A 17,171-nucleotide genomic window follows, 5' to 3' on the forward strand; every position below is an offset into this window, starting at 1 on the left:
CACTGAACAAGAAATGTTATTCATGAAAGGACACCATGGAGGAAACCACTGCTCTCCAAAAAAACAGAAATTGCCACCTGTCTCAAGTTTGCGAAAGACCATCTGCATGTTCTACTGTGCTTCTGGGTCAATGTTCTATGGACAGATGAGATGAAAGTTGAACTTTTTGGTAGAAATGCACACCGCTATATTTGGAGGAAACAACGAACTGCGCACCAGTACCAAATCCCATCCCAACTGTGAAACATGGTGGAAGGAGAATCATGGTTTGGGTCTGCTTTGCTGCCTCAGGACCTGGACAGCTTAAGGGAACAATGAAATCAAACTTGTATCAAGACATTTTACAGGAGAATATTGGGATAGCGGTCCATCAGCTGAAGCTTACTAGAAGTTGGATGATACAGCAAGACAATGATCCACAACTCAAGAGTAAATCAACAACACTATGGTTTAAAAAGAAGAAAATTTATGTTTTGGAATGGCCATGTCAGAGTCCAGACATTATTCCAATTGAGATGTTGTGGCATGACCTGAAGGGGATTGTTCTTGCAAAGTATCCCAGAAATATTGATGAACTGAAACCGTTTTGTATGGAGTAATGGTCTAAAATTCCTCCTCACCATCGTGCAAGTCTGATTAGCAGCTGCAGGAAACATTTGGTGGAGGTTATTGCTGCTAATGGTGGTTCTATTAAGTACAAGGGTTCATATACTTTTCCCAGCCTGGACTGAATGATTAAACAATGTGTTCAATAAAGACACGAGAAGTACAATTATTTGTGTGTTAATTAGGTTGGGCAGATTATGTTTGTTTATTATTGTGACTTAGATGTAGATCAGACCATATTTTATGAGTAATTAATGCTGAAAAATAGGTAATTGAAAAGGGTTTGCAAATTTTTTCTTGCAACTGTGTGTGTGCGTATAGATATATACACATGCATTCATGTATAACGCACAGTATACTGGATAATACAACTACTATATAGACAATTACAGCATAGTAAATTTTAAATTGTCCCATTCAAACCTAAAGATATAATTGCTGAGGAGGATTTCTTACTCTTGTGGGATAACGTCATTCCTGACAAGGAAGGGTCTCTCTACCTGGTAGGAGAGACTTGTGGCTGTGAAACAGTCTCAGTTTCTGGGACCTCCTCCATGTTGATTGTAGGAGTTGACTCTGGTTCTGACAGCTTTCAACACCTTTCTTTTGGACGTGATGGTATCCTGAACAGTGCATAGCAAGCTTCACTGGACGATGTGAATCATGATTGTGTGTGTGTGTGTGTGTGTGTGTGTGTACATACAGTGTCTAAAGTCACTATTTCCTTTACTTTTTGGAAAACCACTTCACACTGCTCTGTTGTCCATTGCCACTTCTTTTCAATCTATAGTAATGGGTTCAAGAGGTAGAGCACAGTGGCCAAGTTTGACAGGAACCTCTTATAGTGGTTGACAAATCCTAAAAAGAACCGCAACTGTGACTGGTCCTCCACCACTGCTTGTATTTTCTCAGCACACTGTGTAAGTAATCCTTGTGCCACATTGATGCTTGGTTTAATGAATTCACACTTATGGAGTTGTACTCTGAGCCATAATCTTCTAATCTTTTTAACACTGTCTTGAGATTTTGGAGATACTTCTTTGTCATTCTTGCCGATAATAATGTAATCAGGTAACACTGAGAGCCTGGGCAGCTTTGCAGCACTGGGTCCGTGGCTTTCACCAGAGTGCAGGTGCAGATGCTACTCCAGAAACAAGCTTATTATAGTAATAAAGCCCTTCGTGAGTGTTTATGGTTAGAAGTTGCTGAGGATGTTCTACGAGTCTGTGGTGGCCAGTGCGATCATGTTTGCTGTTGTGTGCTGAGGCAGCAGACTGAGGGTAGCAGACACCAACAGAATCAACAAACTCATTCGTAAGGCCAGTGATGTTGTGGGGATGGAACGGGACTCTGACGGTGGTGTCTGAAATGAGGATGCTGTCCAAGTTGCATGACATCTTGGACAATGTCTCCCATCCACTACATAATGTACTGGTTGGGCACAGGAGTACATTCAGCCAGAAACTCATTCCACCGAGATGCAACACAGAGCGTCATAGGAGGTCATTCCTGCCTGTGGCCATCAAACTTTACAACTCCTCCCTTGGAGGGTCAGACACCCTGAGCCAATAGGCTGGTCCTGGACTTATTTCCTGGCATAATTTACATATTACTATTTAACTATTTATGGTTTTATTACTATTTAATTATTTATGGTGCAACTGTAACGAAAACCAATTTCCCCCAGGATCAATAAAGTATGACTATGACTATGACTAAGTACTTAGGATTCTCTTCCATCTCGATCTGTAAGTCGGTCTCAGCAAAGTCCACTTTGCTGAAATGTCTTCACAAAACTTTGCAAAGATATCCTCTATCCTGGGCAGAAGGTATTGGTGTGCTTTCAGCACTGGGTTGATGTTGACCTTAAAATTATAACAGATCCTGACAGACCCATTCTTTTTGGCTACTGGGACCACTGGTGTCGCCCATGGACTCCACTCAACTTTGGAAAGCACTCCTTCAGCCTCAATGTGATCTAGCTCACTAGCTACTATATTGCGAATGGTATAAGAAGCCAGACGAGCTTTGTAAAAATTAGATGTGATATTTTCACAGTGCTATTTTACCCTTGATATGCTTGAATTTTCCAATACCATCCTTGAACACTGCTGTGGCATCATTCTGTCTTAATTCACTTTCAGCTGGCTCAATTACAGGGCATATGGCATGCAAATGGTGGATGGATCTCCAATCAAGTTGTATTTATCTAAGCCACTCATTCTCCCACTATGCTGGCCTTCCTGTTTTTACCACATTCAAGCCCAATGTGGCTTGCTTGTTGCAATATTTTACTGTTACTAATGTCATTCCCACAGGAGTTATCTTTTCTCCAGTGTAAGTTCTCAGTTGGATATCTGCAGGCTTGAGTTCAGTATCTTTGAAATGCCATTTAAACTCATTTTGTGGAATGACTGAAACAGCCAAGCTGGTGTCCAGTTCCATTTTAATTAATTTGCCATTCACTTCAGGTGTAAGTCAATTTACTTTTCTGTAAGTTTTCATATTATAAATCTCAAGGCCACGCTGTCCAATGTCCCTCAGACTATCAACAGCATGCAGATTAGTACCTTTTTTGAAACTGCAACTTGACATTCTGTCTATTTCTCTTCCCTAGGCAGTCCACTCATTTTTGTCTGCCTGACGTGCTGTTTGTATGTGTCCCGCTTTGTTGCATTTTCTGCAAATTTCACCTTTAAACCTGCACTGGTCTGGTGTATGTGAGCCCCTGCCACAGCAGTAACACAATTTGTTCAGCCAGGCCACTTTCTGTTTAGACACTGCAATTTTATTCATGCTCACTTTCATTCACTAAGTTGTGCTTCAGTTAGGAGTTCCAGTTAGAATACTTCTGTATAAGATTTCACAAACTAAACAATCTTTCGGTGCATCATTAAGCTCCTCACTGACCAAACAACAACTTCAATTCAGCCATGTGTATTGAAATGGACTCTCCTTCCTTTTGATTCCACTTATGAAACCTAAAGCATTCTGCAATCAGCAATATGTTTGGTTCTAAATGTTCCTGCATTACTTTCACAATATCAGCAAAGCTCATTTTGACTGGTTTGGTTGGAGCAATTTGATTTCTAAGCAAACTATGCCTTTAAATCCAATGTGCTCAGCAAAATTGGCATTCACTTCTCATTGGCTATTTCGTTATCTTCAAAGTACTGCTGAATTCGCTCAGTATACCACATTCAGTCATCTCTTGTGCAATCATACATGTCAATCTTCATGATGTAGCCACCCATTTCTGCTTTTTAAAAAATTTATGATTATCACCCGTACTCACTGTTTACAAATCTATGAATATGTCTGTTTTCAGCCTTATTTTTTAACTCAGCTGTGTCTGTCCTTTCCCAAAGAAGTACGCGTTGTGCTGTATTTTTTAATTGTTTTTTGCTGCACTTTTTAAAAACTTGAACATCTTGCTGCGCTTCAACAAGTAAGTAATCGTCTCAGGTTAGTTTAAAACTTCCTCGTTGCCGCGATTATATTTTGTAAATCCGAAACATAAAACTAATTAAAAGGAAACAGGTAGCTGGGAATGTGAGTCTAACTTTGTTTTTATTTTAAGTGAGGTGTGTATGTATGATGTGGCAAAGTAATGACAAATGCCGTTTACGCACTTTTACATATAACCAGTAATACATTATGTAAACAACGAAGAATACTTCAAATAATATGTTTGCAATATTACTCAATATTAAATAGACAACAGATACAACAAAAAAAGTTAAGCCTTTTGATGCACTTCTGCCTTATATTCAGAAAAAAAAAGTCTCATTTCTTTCTACTCACAAAGTGCTGCCTTTTCCTCAAGTCTCAGGTTACAATTTTAGAGTTGTTCATTTGTTGGGCTTTATCAGTTCAAGCTATTTCTAAGTTTGTTTTGTAAATTAACTTACAATTCTGGGCATTTCAAGTGTCTAAATGTTGGATGGACACAGGTATGGGCATTATAATGTAACAGAAATATCCCCCTTCTGAATGAACAAGATGTGAATTTTATTTTTTTTAGAACTAATTTTATTCTGGAAATTAAAAGCATCAAAAAAAAGTTATCAGTTTTGTACCCTGCCTGGTTAGCTTTTGATAACTGAGATTGGAAAGGATATAATAGTGTATATAGTTTAGAATGGAGAATAGTAAAAATAATTCTATCAAAGTGTTTACCAAATGAATGGTATACATTGGATCCTCAAGAAATATTCATCACAGATGTAAGCTCAGAAACAAAAAGCATATGATTTTATGTAGATGCAAATATGAGTGTGTATCTAAACTGCAAACTCTTTGTACTGGGATAAGAGATGGATTGGTTTACTTTAAGGTGGTATCATTGTAAGATGTAATAATTTTCAAGACAACATGGATAAATCTGCAATAGACAAACATTAATGGATGTAACAATATTAAATGGATGAGAAATCACTGAATTTTAAGACTGACTAATGGAATTGAAGTTTTTTGTTTCTTTGCAATTCAATCTAGCATTTTATGGTGTATTTATCAATGGTCCACTATAGACTTTTCTGAAATGTGCCTTGGATTACTTTCCCTTTTTTATGCCCTCTCCAGAATCACTGGCCACAAGGAGGGCGTGAATTGACCGGTCTTCAGCATGAGCTATTTTTTGCTCTTTTTCTAATTTTGGTGGAGTCTTGCTCGTGATTCCAAGACTTTCTATGATAAGACTTAAAAAGCATCCTCAATTTTCTAAAAACTTACTCAAGTATCCTCTGAAGCAAAGAAATGAAACATGGTCATAAATAAGCACTAAGCAAGTGGGCTGTAGATATCAATAATTTCACATGCCCACTTCAGTTCAAATTTCAGTGTAGCATTACATTATAACGTGTTGTTAACTATTTTCCCAGAAGTATTCAAATTGAAGGCTTTCAATCAGCAAGCTATACAACTGAATGGTCTTAAAGCACTGACCTTTTACTGAGTAATTTTAGTGAACGATAGTAACAAAATCTTGTTACAAAATAATTGGATTGATTTAGAATTTATTTTAAAATGTGTAACAAAAGTCCAAGATTTTTTAACCAAATTATCGCTACCAACTGCTATTCAGTTAATGACCACATCTTGCCCAGTCCTGACCAAACGCAGATCTTGACGAATGCACTCAGTAGACTTCTAAGTTTTCAGTTTCTGGATTGTTATATGAATGGTATGCAAATCTCATACGTTTAAGAAAGCAGGGAAGTTTACATTTATTTCATATTGAAGTTTTCATTTTGAAAATCAGCTTCTACCTTTGCTCGACATTGTCCCTGTAAATTTTAAGGCAATATAAGCTGTGTCTTTAAACCTATAATTGTTGTTACTGTGGTTTTGTTATTGTAAGATAATTTAGATGCAGCTTCCTTTTGATTTGCTTGCCTTTCAAGTATCAGAATTAAGATCTTTTGGAAGACGAACACAAGCACAAATACAGGATATATCTATTTAATCAGTGGATTTTTTTTTACCTCATGAGCAATGCAGTTCAATTTTTTAAGGCTGACAGGTGGAATCTTTGGATTTTTACTTCTGTCTTTGCTTGTATAAGAAATTAAGCACAAATGACCTGATCTGAGTTTTTCTCCCAAAAAAGGCGATGCAAGGCAAACAGTTTTGAATAGTACCAGATTTGTACTGGCAGAAGGGCCAACTTCGGTCTAATTCTGGCACCAATGTTATGCAAAAATATGGGATAAGGTTTGAACTGTAGAATAGTTGGAGCAGAGTGATCGTTTTACTCTTCAATACAAATGAAACTAGGAGTGTTTTTTTTTAAATGACTGAACCTGCAGGTCCTGAGACAATAAATTATATTCAAAATTTTCCTCCCTAGTTTTTTAGATTACGAGAACATTCAGTCCTCTTTTATTGTCATTTAGAAATGCATACATGCTTTAGGAAATGATACAATGTTTCTCCGGAGTGATATCACAGAAAACAGGACAAACCAAAGACTAACACTGACAGAACCACATAATTATAACATACAGTTACAGCAGGGCAAAGCAATACCATAATTTGATCAGGAACAAACTATGGGCACGGTAAATAAAATTTCAAAAGTCCCTGAGTCGATTGACTCCCGAGTCCCCGATAGTGGCGGCAAAAGGGAGAAACTCCCTACCATAAACCTCCAGGCACCGTCAACTTGACGATGCCTTGGAAGCAGTCAACACTGAATCCATCCGTCCGAAAACTTCAAGCTTCTGACCAGCCTCCCGAGCGCCATCCTCTGCCGAGCGCCTTCGACCTTGCCCCAGCCGCTGAAACACGCAAAGCCGAGGATTTCGGGGCCTTATGCTCCGAAGATTCTGGTTCCCACACAGTAGCAGCGGCAGCGAAGCGGGCATTTCAGAAGTTTTCCAGATGTTCCTCCACACTCTCATGGATGTCTTCATCAAATCAGAATTGTGCACGGTCCCCTACTTGACAGATAACAGACATCACCAACGAAGTGGCCGCGCACGCTGCCATCTTCTCCTTTTCCATCTTCAAACTACTTATTTTATCTCAGTTTTAGAACTAATAGTTTTATTTGCAGTGGATTGTTTCCAAAGCTTTGCACGACTATCACAGGTGATATACCTGTCTCCAGCCTTAGTGGTTAGCTCTCACTTATTTTTGATAATTATTTCCTCACACAAAAAATCTCCTATAAATCATATTGTCTTTAATGCTCATTTTTAGCAAGATAGACAAAGGAAAATTGGTTGATGTTGTGCACTTACATTTTCAGAAGGCCTTTGACGAGGTGCCACAGATGAGGCTGCCTAGCAGGCTACGAGCCCGTGGTATTACAGGAAAGGTTCTAGCATGGATAAAACAGTGGCTGATTGGCAGGAGGCAAAGAGTAGGAATAAAAGGAGCCTTTTCTGGTTGACTAGTGGTGTCCCCAGGGGTCTGTTGGGACCGATTCTTTTTACATGTCAGTGATTTGGATGATGGAATTGAATTAATGACGTTGTTGCAAAGTTTGCAGACGGTATGAAGATGGAGAGAGGGGCAAGTATTGAGGAAATAGCGAGGCTACAGAAGGATTTAGATAAGGATAATGAGCAAAGAAATGACATAGAATACAGTGTCAGGAAGTGTATGATCATACACTTTGGTAGAAGAAATGAAAAGGTTGCCTATTTTCTAAATGGAGAGAAAATACAAAAAAACTGTGGTGCAGAGGGATTTGGGAGTCCTTGTGCAGGATTCCCTCAAGGTTAATTTGCAGGTTGAGTCTGTGGTGAGGAAGGTAAATGCTATGTTAGCATTCATCTCAAGAGGAGTAGAATACAAAACAAGAGTGTAATGTTGAGACTTCATAAAGCAGTGGTGAGGCTTCACTTAATGAGCAGTTTTGGGCCCCTTATCTTAGAAAGGATGTGCTGAAACTGGAGAGGGTTCAAAGGAGGTTCCCAAAAATGATTCCAGGTTTGAATGGCTTGTCATAATAAAAAACGTTAGGCTCTGGGTCTGTATTCACTAGAATTCAGAAGAATGAGGGGTGATCTCATTGAAACTTATTGAATAGTGAAAGGCCTTGATAGAGTGGATGTGGAGAGGATGTTTCCTATGATGAGAGCATCTAAGACCAGAGGACACAGCCTCAGAATAGAGGAACATCCTTTTAGAACGGAGATGAGGAATATTTTTAGCCAGAGAGTGGTGGATCTGTGAAATTCTTTGCCACAGGCAGCTGTAGAGACAAAATCTATGTATGTTTAAGACAGAGGCTGTTAGATTATTAGTTGGTCAGAGCATGAAGGGATAAGGCAGGAGATTGGAGCTGAGAGGAAATTGGATCAGCCGTGATGAAATGGTGGAGCAAACTCAATGGGCCAAATGGCCTAATGTACTGCCCCTACATCTCCATCATTTTGAATGTCCATGGCTTTTAAGGAAATTCTTCCAATATTTCTCGAATAATTTAGTTTCCTTACTACTTTCATATTTAATAACCTTATCACCATTTTCAAAATTAAATATCTGCAGGTATACTTACATATATTTGTTCATTTTAATTTCTGATCTAGCTGCTGTGCATAATCATTTCAATCACTTTTCTTAATCAACTGTTATTGTGGTTGAGTTTCCTGCTTTCTCCACAACCCCTTCCTTCTGATCAATTCCCCATCATGTAGATCTTTTCTGACAGCTCAAGCACATTGCTGTAATCAGTCTTCCACGTGATCATTGTGTATGGGAGTAGGTGTGAGGGCTGACTGATCTTCTCATATTTCTATTTCTTATGTTCTCATGTGTGTGACTTGAAGGCAGCTTGCCTTGAGCCTAGCTGCTATTGTCTACTAGAGTTGCAGGTATTTATTTGGGAAGTACAGTGAGAGGAGCTTTGATGAGCTTCTGTATAGTTTCTTATAAATGGTACAACTTGCCATCACGTGTTGGTGGGAATGAGTATTCAAGGTAGTGGTAGCGCTCGAACAGGCAAGCAGAGGATGTACTCTCAGCCTCCGGATTTGTAACCTGCAGGTAGTAGAAACACTCACAAGCGTTGGCATTCTTGCTTCCAAGTAAAGAGAACCAAAAAACTTCTAACATGTACATTTTCAGTTTTGCCAAACCACCAAGTGCTTTTGAATATTTTGTGTCAGAAACAAATAGAAACTGTTTATAATCTGTGCCTGATGTTTCATATGGCTGTTTCAATGGGTTGTTTTCTGTTTTGCAGTGTGAATATTATGAAGAATAAATTAGACCCAGAAGGACTAGGTATCATTTTATTGGGAACATTTCTACAAGAATTTTTTCCTGAGCAGGTAAAGTATCTGATTTCACGTTTTACTAAAATAACATTTGTGCAGTATTTAAAATCATATGTTTATATTTGATTGCTCCAAATATGATATTGCATCTGTTGTTGCTATCCATCAGATGCATCACTTAAAAGGGATTAAAGCTTTGGTAGGGAGTTAAAGGCATAAGGAAGAGCAGCCATCATACCTAACAATCAATTATAGCTTTCATTTATTGAGGAATACTCGGCTAAACTCCAAACTCTTACTGTCGGCAGAAAAGCTTGCTGTGTTGTTGGAAGTTGTATTATTGTATGGAGTTCTGACTCTCTAGAGAGCAAGTTCCAGCAGAAACTAAAGTAACCTGAGCCCAGAAGCTGTTGTACACTTTAATATATCCCTTCAGGTGCTAAAATCCATGAAATGCAGCTTACTCTCAAAAAAATAAACATCTATAATGTTTGTATGACTTACATTCTATTGCAGCATGCTGATGGAGCTGTAATGCAATGAAACTTGTACTAGTTTGACCTTCCAGTGATGCAAACGTAAATCCCCAAACAAAATATTTGAACCTGTCCTGCTACTAATGACAATCAAGGAGTTACTGTCACTGGAGTTCACAGATATAAAATAAAGAAGAAGAAAATGTTTACACAGTGTGCAGTTGGAATTTGAAATATACTACCTACAGCTATGGTGGAGGCAGATTCCATTATAGAATCTGCAGCTGAAAGCGCTCTAGTATGGTCTATTAAGAACAGGAATGTTTTTTAGACTAATGAGAAACTCAAACACATCCTGAATGGCTACTAGAGCTTCTGCGTCACAGCAGCAACTATCTGGCACCTTAGGTGCTGTCCGTGTAGAATTCTCACTTTTTTCCTGCGTCTGCGTGTGTTTCAAACACACACACACACAATCACAGCACAAGGGTAGTTATATACTTGTACACCTTGCAATTTTTCATTCTCAGCAAGTCTCCGATAGTAACTTCTGAAATTCTCCACTCTGCCATTACCAAATGTCATGACTGAATTTCTTTATCACCGCTATCAGTGAATGGTGAAATCTATGTGGGGAGTTGGAATTTTAAAGGCAGGACAGATATTGTTTCTATGCTTTTGGATTAACTTGGGAGTGTGTGTTGAGAATTTTAATATTTTAAATGCAGAAGAGGAAATGTGAGAATAAGGTAAAGTCATGATGATAATGTAATTTAGATAGGTTGATATAAATAGTTCACCTGTGCAATTCTGTTTGGGGTTTCAGTGTGGGAAGAGCAGGCGTGTCATGCCTCCTATGCTACCATCATCTCCAAACTGAAACCTTGAAACTTTGGTCCCTCCAAAAGGCAAATACAACTCCTGAAGAGTCATTGAGAGGTTCAATGTGGAAACAGGCCCTTCGGTCCACTGAGTCTGTACCAACCATCTACCAATCCTACATTAATCCCAGTTTTTTTCTTCTTCACATTCTTATGAACTTCCCACTCCCCAAAATTCTACTATTTCCCTGCACACAAGGGCAAATTACAAATTTTACCCACCAACCAGTACATCTGTAGACTGTGACAGGAAAGCAGAGCACCCAGAACAAATCCATGTGGCCTTGGAGAGATTGTGCAAACTCCACACAGGTTAGACAACTTCAGTCTTGGGTATTGTCGGGCAGTCACTTTACTAGTTATGTCATTGTGCCCTAAATCCTGTTGGCCATCTGTCTGCAGTGGGAGTATTATTTGAAACTTGATGCCTATGAAATTATATGGAATACATCTAAACAGCCTAAAACGAAGACAGCTTATACACTCTTGATGGTATTAACTTTTCTGCTTTAGCAGGCACAGAAATAAAGTGTGTGCCTATAAAACTATATGAACCTGTTCAACAAATGTCTTTTTTAAAGAAACCCTGATATTTTATTTAGGCTAGTTCTCAGATCAACTGAGGCAATTTTATTTTAATTCCAAGCTTTTAATCTCCATGTTTTATACTGTTTGGGAGAGGGATAACTTTTGAATCAGCAAAATATATGATATGATTAACTATGATAGAAGTTCATAATCAAAAATTGACATCTGGAGGCCTACAAATGAAATAATCTTCAACCTTTGTAAGTTCATAACTTAATAACTAAGGAAGGTATAATTTAAGGCTTCATGGAGAAATGGGAAATTATTTTTAATATAACATACAGTAACTATATTCCCAATTAATGTGGTCAGCTGTTTTTGTTAAATTTGCATTTCATTAGATTTTCACTTCAAAGGGTTAAACATAGTTCACTACATTGCCCCAGATATTTTTCCATCTGTTCCCAAAGCTAAAAATACACTTCTTTTTTGAATTGAACTTTGTTTATTCAGTTCAAGCTGCGTCACTTATACTAACCTGTTCTGTCTTCTACATTTATCAAAAAATCACAAAATCTCACTTTTCCCTTCCTTCCCTTCTTCCTTCAGAGTATTGATCACACATTACTGTAGACTGATTTGTAAATCCTGTTACTTATTTCACTGGAGACAAGAGAAAGCTGAATTATCAAATCTCAGGCAAGTTATGAAGAAAGAAATAAAGAGCAGGGACAGTTTTTTCTCAAGATAAACAATTTTAATCATTGTTTTAATCCAGCACTGTAAGAAATCCAGTTTATCAAATATAAAAAATATCAAAACTATTTCTTGTACCTTAGGGAACTGGTTTCTTCATACATGAAAATGCATGCTTATTAGTGACCTTGTATCTGATTCTTAAATAGCTGTCTTAAATGTTCACCCCAAAGTAAATTGAATAGGTATAGATACAGTTACATGGACCAACAAGTATTAACCTTAAGCACTGAATTTAGACTCAGCAACGTCTCCCCCAGCCCAGTTAATCTTATGAAAATCTGAGATTCGAGTCTTAGGTTGAGTGAGCTGTTCGCAGACAGGCAAAAGTAATGGTAAAGTAATACTCACTGCATTACATCTAATGTAGATTGTGTCAGAATCCTCCATCATTATCCCCTTATATGTTTTGTCCCACTATTTAGTCTTGTGACTCTTGAATGTTGACTTTGGTCCCCATTAAATCTCATGCCATCAGTTCAACATGAACAAAAAGGTTTCTTCCTGTTTATCAGTGTCCTTCCCTTCCTCATACTGAGGACTCTGTGTTGTGTGGAACTACCAACATACTAAATAGGATAGATACATAACAGTTCTGGCAACTTAACTGAGCGTCAGTGAGGCACTTTGGCCCATCAGCAGCAACATAAGAGCATCGTACCAGAATCTGTAGTGTAATATCCCAGTACAACCTCACTCTACATTACTATACAAGTTAAGGTATCAACTCTGGTTTGTTAAAGAGTGTGGAATGGCATGACAGAAGCAATAACATATCCACCTAAAATGAAATGCTAACCTGTTAAAGCTGAGGCAAAGGACAAAATGCATGCTGTAACTAAAAAGAGTCTACATAAGGCAGAATGAAATGCATCAGTTTTGCATCAGCGCAGATTGTGCTGAGCATCACACAAGTGTCACCAGGCTTCCAACGTCAACATAGCATGCCCACAACTTTCTAAATCATACCTTACATTTTTTTGAATATGGGAAGAAACAGGAGCCGCCAGGGAAACCACACACAGTCATGGAGAAAATGTACAAACTCCCTACAGACAGTGGCAGGAATTAAATCCTGATTTTAACGCTATTTCTGTAATACCATTATGCTAACCTCTGTGTTACCATGCCACCCACTACCTGCTGACTTCCTTCCAAAACAGACATTATCCTCATATGGAAATACTGTAAAATGCTGTCCTGCTCTAAATACTAGAACTCCCTAATAAAGAACACTTTGGGATTAACTCCACCAGAAGCACTACAGACATTCTTGAAAACTGTCTTATCAATGTCTTCTCAAAACAATGAGGGATGGACATTATCCACATATGTTAAAATTAGTAGATAAATAAATATCCAAAGCAAAAAACTTTGAGTGGTATTTCTTAGTTTATGTATAGCAATTCACTGTACAGATCTTCCTAGATTGTAGACTCTCATATATATGAGCGAGTATTTGGGAGGCCAGTGGAATGGATGGGGATGGATTTGCTGCCTGTTGCAGGGCTACAAGCATCTTCTACGAGGTGGGAGCTGGATGTTCCTCTGTACCATCTCTTTCCATATCACCACATCCCCCCCACCCCCCCCGGCCACAACACACAGGAGCTGAAAGCATTGTGCAGATTCACTCCCTCAATAAGAGTAGCTGGAAGCTTCCTCTCCCATCACCTCTGTTTCTCTGATTCTGTCCCATATAGTGTTTCTGTTCATTTCTAATTTAGAAACAGTTAAGATTATGAATAGTTCTCAGGAACAGTTATAATATGAGGATAGCTTTGAATTGTCAAGAACATCAGCTTTAATCTGTGCATATGATCATAAGTAAAAACTACATTGTCTATTTTGAAAACAAAGTGCAAAACCTACATTGAAGTATTCAATGGTACTGTATTTTCAGGAATCTACTATTCCAGAATCGTTTACTGTTTATCACTACAATGGATTGAAGCAGTCCAACCACAATGAAAAGGTGAGCCAAATTACTCTTAAAAATCTGGAATTCCTTTCACATTAAGGAGCCATCAGTTTGAATTTGTAAATAATATGTTACACAATGGTTACATAAGCTATGTCTTATAGTGATTTTATTGTCTGTATTAATCTCACAGCAAAAACATGAGCTGCCAAACAACTCTTTCTGTATAGCCTTTCATTGAAGAAAATAATTGAGTCAAATAGTCATGAGGCTTACTTTTGTCAACAGTTCCAGAGGAATATTAGTAAAGTGATTTAGTTCCTCACCCCGCCCCCCCCCCCACCGCCCCGCCGAAGAGGATACGGTCCATCCTCCACTAAAGGAAAAACAGGTTGATTAAACACTCAAACTTTATTGCCTTAAAAAGAACCTTACCAACCACTGGGAGTAATTAAGACTGCACAGAGAAAGAAAACAGGCCACAGTGACCTTTTATCATTCATCAGGTCTCGTTGCTTGGGAATTGAAATAACTCTCACCTCTTATTTTGGAATCCTCATGATCTCTTTCTGTTCCCTTTCATTAGCTGTGTACTTTCAGGTCAAAAGATTAAGTATAGGTTACACAGCTGTCCTTAGCATTAAAAGGTTTAATGATGAAAGGCTGTAAACCTGTAAATTGTGTCATGGATGTCCATCTACTCATGAATGTTTTATTTATTTCACATGGAACAGACAAAAGTTTATTACATATGCTTAACCTGCTGTGTTTAAAATATCAATTCTTGCATTCTATTGAAAATTGTGGTAATTTTAAAAACGTTTTTTATTTGTACAAACACTTCAGCTTGTCAAGCAGATAAAATAACTGATGTTTTTTTTCTAAAGGTTATGTATGTCGAGGGAACTGCTGTTGTTATGGGCTTTGAGGATCCAATGGTGCGAACTGATGACACTCCAATCAAGCGCTGTCTGCAAACAAAATGGCCATATATCGAACTCATGTGGAATACAGACCGGTCACCTTCCTTAAACTAGTTCCAGAAAATCTAAAACCAAACAAAATTCCAAATATTATAAGCTGTACTGCTTTTGAAATCTATACACAATTGCTGCTAACTGGAATGTAGTGTCCATGAAATCAGAAAAGAAACTGTAAACCTTAATTATTCTACTATTTACTATTGATCACAAAGGTCCAAGTCACTGTCCTTCACTGCTAATCAAAAGTTTATCCAAGGAAACAGATTACATGGTATCAGCTTGACTGTGTCAGAAAGAATTGTTTCCTTTTAATCCTGGAGATGTAATTCTACAATTCTTTAAAATAATGATTTATAAGGAGTACAATGCAAGTTTGGGACCTGAAATTCGGTGTCCTGATTATGCCACAAAAATTACAGTGGAGCAGGTCTCCTGGCTGATGAGAGCCAAAGCTGATGATCCCAGCAGGATTCAAGAGGCACTAATGGATAGAAGCAAAATTCCAAAACAAAAATAAAATGTATTCCTCCAAAGGTTAAAGATTTTTTTTATGAACTTGAGATAATTAATTAAGTACTGTAAGCATCCATGACATTTGGAAAGCCCAATAACTGACACAAGAGATAATAATTGAACATAAGAGATGGCAATGGCTGGAATTTTTTGGCTGAACAATGGGAATGCCCTCAGATATGCCATCAAAAAAGTGATTTTAAGTAGGGATGGTAGATGAAATTTTTGCCCATCGATTCCTGGCTCTACCACATCACCATCACCACTGTTGAATTTATGTCAGATTCAAAATAGTGGCAGCTCAGTAAAACCAGATTTAGTCCCAAAACTAGTGAATTTGAATCAAGGTCAAAATATTTACTCCCGTTATAACTAGGGTGTTCTCCAGAATATTCTTAGTGAGGGTATGTTTTCAAGGCAATTTTATACCTAAAGGATCGCTTTTCACAGCCCAGTAATACAATTCATTCATTTGGATATTTTGCCTTATGTTGCCATAGTACCACCACAGATGATGTCCCTCAAGAATAATTCATTCAATCTAGTGTATATTTAGTCAATATTGTAAAGCTCAATTCATTGTTGGATTTATGCTCATTACATTCCAACTCATAGAGTATGATAAGATCCCATTTTGTGATGTAAGTGGAGTACATCTGCTTTCCATAATTGGCAAGGATTAGTACAAAATTGCATGTTCTGGGTCGTAGGTGTAATTGAGGAGGTAGGACCAAATTATACTGAAAGTATACCCCTTTCACCATCCCCACCCCGCTCTCTAATTGCCCTATAAGATTTTTAACTTTATTATAAACAGGATTGACAGCACCCTGTATAATTGGGTTTAGTCAAGTTTATTTATCTTCGGCATCCCGCAAACTTAACCAGTGACAGTGGCTAAAAGCTTTATCTTTTACAGTGATTTATTGTTAAAAACAAATGAATGGATATGTTGGGAGAGCCATTTGCTTAACTTTACATTGCTTTGTGATGCATTGCAATGTGCTTTTAACCACCAGCTGTAACACTGGGTATATGGCTCTCTATAACATACTGAAATTTGTAGTTTACATTTTTGAAATGTACCGCAGTGGAAGCCATATGAAGATGAAATATAAATGCAGATTGTGGCTAATTACATGATACATTCTAAATCTATTCAGTGATTAACACAACGCATCTCTGAGGTTATCAAGCTCTGTTGTTACATAATCTTGCCAAGATTAATTTTTTGTGTCAAAATTACACTGTTTGCCAGTGTTCATGTGTATTTAAACTTGCTTGTTGTTAAATTGCATGAGAAATGAACAATTTATTGCCCATAAAACACTAGAGTTCTCTTATTTATTATGATTTGAGAGTTGGCCTAAAATAAAAATACAGTTGAAAAATGTTTTGATTTATTTTCTTAATGCACTGGGAAACTAGTTTTATGACTGTTTTATTACTTGTTTCTAGGCTGAACAAAGGCATTGTAAAGTTACTTTTCATCGATTACTAATTTTCCAAAATAGTAATTTTATCTGTAAAGGATATCTTTAGCAATAAATGGTCCATGTTTTGTTTTATTGGAAAATATTAAAATAATTCAGTTGATTCTAGAAATTCTCATTTTGTGGTTTTGTTAACAGACCAATTTGAAACAGGTTTCCAGGGCGATAGAATCCAAAGGACCTACAATGAAATATATTGTGTGTGTGTGATGTCCAATACAATAACTGCATATATGATACACTTAGAGTTGGGCAGAAAATTTTGGCTCTGGTGTCTTATCT

At 37.6% G+C, this 17,171-nt stretch overlaps 1 protein-coding gene across 2 annotated transcripts in view; it reads left to right on the forward strand.

Annotated features, from left to right (window-relative positions):
- The window catches only part of mindy3 (MINDY lysine 48 deubiquitinase 3), a 139,835-nt gene extending 122,887 nt beyond the window's left edge, over window positions 1–16,948 (forward strand). For both annotated transcript variants that reach the window (XM_063044124.1, XM_063044125.1), the window contains 3 exons: window positions 9,305–9,392; window positions 13,883–13,954; window positions 14,788–16,948. In XM_063044124.1, the coding sequence (XP_062900194.1) occupies window positions 9,305–9,392; window positions 13,883–13,954; window positions 14,788–14,937 (310 nt within the window). In that variant the 3' untranslated portion in view covers window positions 14,938–16,948. The remainder of the gene's footprint in view (window positions 1–9,304; window positions 9,393–13,882; window positions 13,955–14,787) is intronic.
- The last annotated feature ends 223 nt before the right edge of the window (window positions 16,949–17,171 follow it).

This window comes from Mobula hypostoma, chromosome 3 (assembly GCF_963921235.1).
Source record: "Mobula hypostoma chromosome 3, sMobHyp1.1, whole genome shotgun sequence".
Classification (NCBI taxonomy): Eukaryota; Metazoa; Chordata; class Chondrichthyes; order Myliobatiformes; family Myliobatidae; genus Mobula; species Mobula hypostoma.